We start from the raw sequence: 5,196 nt of genomic DNA, 5'->3' as shown, positions 1-5,196 counted from the left end.
TCCTCCAGAGTTTGTGTCAAATGCAATACTCCTGTGCACACCAGTTGCTGGGGAGCATGGGTGTGGGGGCTGCCACACTCCCTTCCTGCATCCAGGTTCCTTGGGCAGCAGGTGGTTTCTCTGAGAGCAGAAGGCTGAGCTGGGTGGCCCTGTGGCCTGATCCTGCATCAGCGCTCTTCGCCGTACTGATGACAGAGCCCGGCACCCTTGTGCAGGACAGAAATGGCCTCTCTGATTCTGCCTTCCAGCCTTCCTGCTCCTGATTGTCTCGCTGGGATGTGCCTGCAAGTGAAGAATTGTCACCCCACTTCTCTCAAGCACCCCCTTCTGGAGTGGTTAAGCTGATGGGGGAGTGGGAAGAGCGGAACCTTGCCAGGAACCCCCATTTCCCCCTCCCAGTATCCCCTTCTGCCCATCTCCCACCTTCATCCCACACTCACCGCCACCATGCTCATAGTGGGAGTTTGTGGCCTGCAGGCTCTTTCTGAAAAACACTTCATTGTCCCTCGCTACCACAGTCTCTTTCTCCCAGTACGTAGGGTAATTCTCTGTGACCTTCTGCATCCAGGGCACCAGAGGCTCCTGCCTCCGTGTGTTGCTGTTGTAGCGAGTGATGGGCCGGTCATCCAGGAAGACCACAACGAAGAACTGGGGCTGCCTCAGACTCAGACACCATGGTGTAAATATAGTGCAGGCTGTGGGATGAAGACCCTGGAAAAGGCACAGAGATGGGGCAGAGTTAGAGTTTCTATTTCAACCCCACCCCCTTAGTCACAATGGGTCTCAGGGCAGGATACAAAGCATGTTATAAAACAACAAATAAATGATATTTACTTAAGAAACAAGCATCCTGAGAACATCTACAATAAATCATCTCAAAGACCTCCCTATAACCTGATTTCTTAACCACTAAAACCATAAAAGGTGCAATAGGATAAAAAAATAAACAGTCGCTATAAAATTGATAAAATTGTCTTTAGAGATCTTTTACCAATTAAAATATCTAGTGAATAAAAATGTGTTCACCTAGTGCCAAAAAGACTAAAGTGAAAATTCCAGGCAAACCTCTTTGGGTAACTGATTCCAAAGTTGGGGTGCCACTGCTGAGAAGGCCCTTCTCCTTGTTACCCCTTTCCTTGTCTCCTTCAAAGCACCTCCCTAAGGACTCTGAAGATGACCTGAACAGCCCAGGAAGGCACATACAGAAGGAGGCATGCCTTTAAATGTCCTGGCCTCAAGCAGTTGAGGACTTTAAATATCAATGTCACCACTTTGGATTGGGCCTCGATTTCAGTGGTGTAACGAAGTGGTTGTCAATGTTTTTACAGCTGGGGACTGGAAAAAATAGGAAAATTATTTCAGGGACTGCTGAGGCAGAAATAAAATTAAAAGAATCACATGCATAATATAGTATTTTGTGTATTAGTTTTTAAATATAATGCCAAAAATGAAAAGTCTCTAAAATAACCAGAATTCCGGCAGTAAAAATCCTAATAGAAATAAAATAGTGAAAATAAATGTTAAATGTAGAAATTAAATTAAATGTAGAAATATAAACAACTTCAGATATGCAGATGATGCCACTCTAATGGCAGAAAGTGAAGAGGAACTAAAGATCCTTTGAAGCGGGTGAAGGAGGAGAGTGCAAAAGTTGGCTTGAAGCTCAACATTAAGAAAACTAAGATCATGGCATCCGGTCCTCTCACTTCCTGGCAAATAGATGGGGAAGAAATGGAGGTGGTGACAGATTTTATTTTCCTGGGCTCCAAGATCACCACAGACAGGGTCTGCAGCCAGGAAATTAAAAGACGCTTGCTCCTGGGGAGGAAAGCTATCGCAAATCTAGACAGCATACTAAATAGCAGAGACATCACCCTGCCAACAACAGTGCGTACAGTCAAGGCTATGGTTTTCCCAGTTGCAAAGTATGGCTGTGAATTCTCGACCATGAGGATGGCTGAATGCAAAAGGATTGAGGCCTTTGAATTGTGGTGCTGGAGGAGACTTCTGAGAGTCCCTTGGACAGCAAGGTGATCAAACCATTCCTTCCTAGAGGAGATCAATCCTGACTGCTCTTTAGAAGATACTGAAGATGAAACTCAAATATTTTTGCCACCTAATGAGGAGGAAGGACTCCCTGGACAAGAGACTGATGCTGGGAACAAGAGATGACAAAAGAAGAAGGGGATGGCAGAAAATGAGGTGGCTGGATGGAGTCACTGAAGCAGTTGGTGTGAGCTTGAGTGCACTCCGGGGGATGGTGGAGGACAGGAAGGCCTGGAGGAATATTGACCATGGGTTTGCAATGGGTCAGACACGACTTCGCAACTAACAACAACTCTGGTGCACTTTCTAGTGCCATGACCCTGAGTTCCTGCCCAGCACTTGCAGGCAGATCCCCAGGAATGGAGCCCAGTACTTCCACTGTTGATAAAGCTTCACTCTTCTTTGCTCTGCCCAGTTACGCAGGCTTACTTTCATGAGTGTTGTCAAACTTCCTCTGAGCTTGGCCTATTTTCCAAGACTGGCCAAGCCAGAGCAGAAACACTTAGATGCTAATAGGGAAGATTCTACCATACTTCCACCGAATCCTATACCACTTGAGTTATTCTGCCCGGAGAGGATGGAAAGGACCATGTTGACCAGGTTGGGAAACCTACAGGGCTATCAATTGAAACGATGAGGAAATATGCAGAGAGCCACAGCTGGGATATCAATAGATGTTCCTGATCTGGGTTCTTTTGCAGGTGGGTCTCCAATAGAGGTTTTTCCTAGCTCCCTTTTACCAAACCTTCTGATGAAAAAGATGCATCCTCATCAAAGAGGAACAACGTGTTTTCCTTCCTCCATGCAACTGTGCCTTGAGACACATAATGGGTCCAGCAGCAGAGAGGCTATATCACTCCCATCGGATGATCAATATCAGAGTGACTAATGTTGATTCCACCCAATGCTATGGAGACCTTCTTGAAATTCTCTTGAGACAGAGAAACCAAATGGCAAAATCAAGGGCAATGTGAGGAGTCCCCATGGCCTCGCTTGAGAAACAGGCCGCGTGGAAAACCTGCAGTGCTCCTGAGGGCCTGGGGTGAGGCTCAGGGCAGCCTGCGAGATGCAGGGACTGTGCCCAGGTAAAGTTCAGAAAAGCCCCCTTTGGCTCAGATGTGAGTACATCTGTTGGACTGCAGGGTCAGAGCTCTCTGGTGGAACTGGATGTGTGAGTGAGAAGAGCAGGCACAAGGGGCATGTGCGAATTGAGCCAAACTATCCAGTGTTGGTGCTCCTGCTGCTTCTAATGCTGCCTCCTGCAGTTTCTGAGATGCAGAAGACAACTTGTAATGGAAATATGTTGGTTGAAGGGGCATCCAACTATTATCATCCAGGAGAATACCTTATCACTGGAGTTGTCTCTTCACAATATTTTGAGTACCACCAACCCTATGTCTTTTCTGAGTCACCAGGCAAGCAGAAGGAGAGGTGAGTCATGTGGTTTCAGTGCTCCCCATCCTGCACTCCGGTTGTGCCTCTCTTCTGGAGGCAGCCCATCGTTCTGGTCCCTGGTTACCCCCTCAGAATTTCTGCTCTGTATTTTGCCCTCTTATGCTTTCTGAAGGAAGAATGGGAGCATGCAGAACAGCCAGTTCACATCTGGCTGTACACTGCTTTCTATCTTAGGCAGAAGCATCTGCTTGCTTTAACCAAGGTGGCAACATACAGACTGGAGTCAAGGGGGCCCTTCCTTGGGGTTGCTCGAATCATCTCATGGCTCCCCTTGCCACCCTTATATTGCTGCATTTCACAGCAGAAAATAATTGGGATTTCTCTTAGTTTCAGCACTTCCTTAGAAGGTAGCACAACATGCATTGCAGACCATCTGGGGAGTGGTCAGGGACTGTGAATGTAAAGCATCCTCGGCATGAGGACGGGGGTGTTTCCTTCAAGTTTTTCCACTTGGCATCTTGGGGAGGGGAGGACAGGAGATCGTGCTTCCCAAGTGCTTCCCTGACATATCTTGCTGGACATGATCACCCAGATGACTGTTCCCTCTCTGCCACTCCCATGCTATTGTTGAGGACATCAAATAATTCTGCTGGGGAGGAAATGAATGTCAAAGTCTCTCTGCTTCTTGGGAGAAAGGCAGGTTCTTTCCTCTACACTTTTGTGGAGCAGTAGTTAGAGACAGCTGTGTGTAATGGTGAGCTTTTAGGTGCAAAGGAGTTTTCTGGGAGTTCTCTAACCTTCAGCATCCCAAGAAGACATGTACACAGTAGTGAACCGGGGGCCAGTGGGACTCCCAAAGGCAGGAAGGAGGATCATAAAACCTCTCCATTTGCATGACCAGGAAGGGATGTTCCTATGATCCTGCCTCTGATGGGGATGTGTGAACAATCCATCAGGGAGAATAAATCCATCACATTCCTCAGGCCCATCTCTCCAGACTCCAGTTTACTTTGTTCCTGGTGCCAGTTTCAGCAGTGGGCATGGGAGAATGGCACTGATTATGAAAAATGTGTGGCTAAATTCCCACACATGCTGAGTGTGCTCATCAGGAACTTGGACTCTGGGCTGATGTGAAGTGATATTGAATCTGGGAAGCCCAAAGCAGGAAATCCAACAGTTTTTCTATTCATTCCTAGCTGTGGCTGCACCTGCTGCAATTGAATGCCAGCATTTAAGTGCATGCTGTGTGAATGATGTGGTGGTGCAGTGGCTTAATGGCCCTGGAACTGCTGATCAGAAATGGTTAGCAATCCAGTGGTTCGAGCCCAGTGTTGCTGGATGGAGTTAGTGCCCATCATTCTCATATAGTTGCTGCCCTCCTAGCAGTTCCAAAACGTATCACCTGCAAATAGATAAATAGAGACCTGGGGGAAAAACTTCTGGCTTTTTTCATGATGAGAGCAAGCACTGGCACTGGATCTGCCTAGGCGTGCTTGGAAGAGGATTATTGGGGAAATGCACTGGATGAACAGATTTCGGCAAGAATGTCTCTGGCCAACTTGTGCTTAGCTATTTCACTTCCTCTGGCACCCCAGCACAAAAAAATGCTAGCAAGTACAGAGTCCAGAACATCTACTGTGTGTTAAACACTGTAGACTGCCTTGCAAGATGTGTCAGATGATAGAGAGAGAGAGAGAGAGAGAGAGGGGGAAGGAAGGAAGGAAGGAAGGAAGGAAGGAAGGAAGGAAGGAAGGA

The 5,196-nt window shown here is 47.2% G+C and overlaps 1 protein-coding gene across 1 annotated transcript in view; it reads right to left on the bottom strand.

The window, feature by feature from the left end:
* LOC123019757 (vomeronasal type-2 receptor 26-like) overlaps positions 1-2,637 on the bottom strand; it is a 20,081-nt gene extending 17,444 nt beyond the window's left edge. The window contains exons 1-2 of the mRNA XM_044422815.1: positions 2,575-2,637; positions 424-711 (exon numbers count right to left, since the gene is read on the bottom strand). Of these exons, the coding sequence (XP_044278750.1) occupies positions 424-711; positions 2,575-2,637 (351 nt within the window). The remainder of the gene's footprint in view (positions 1-423; positions 712-2,574) is intronic.
* Positions 2,638-5,196: the final 2,559 nt, after the last annotated feature.

This window comes from Varanus komodoensis, unplaced genomic scaffold (assembly GCF_004798865.1).
Source record: "Varanus komodoensis strain SLA01 unplaced genomic scaffold, ASM479886v1 scaffold136, whole genome shotgun sequence".
In the NCBI taxonomy this organism is placed as follows: Eukaryota; Metazoa; Chordata; class Lepidosauria; order Squamata; family Varanidae; genus Varanus; species Varanus komodoensis.
The sequence above is the reverse complement of the archived record's forward strand: the minus strand, read 5'-3'. Positions and strand labels throughout refer to the sequence as shown.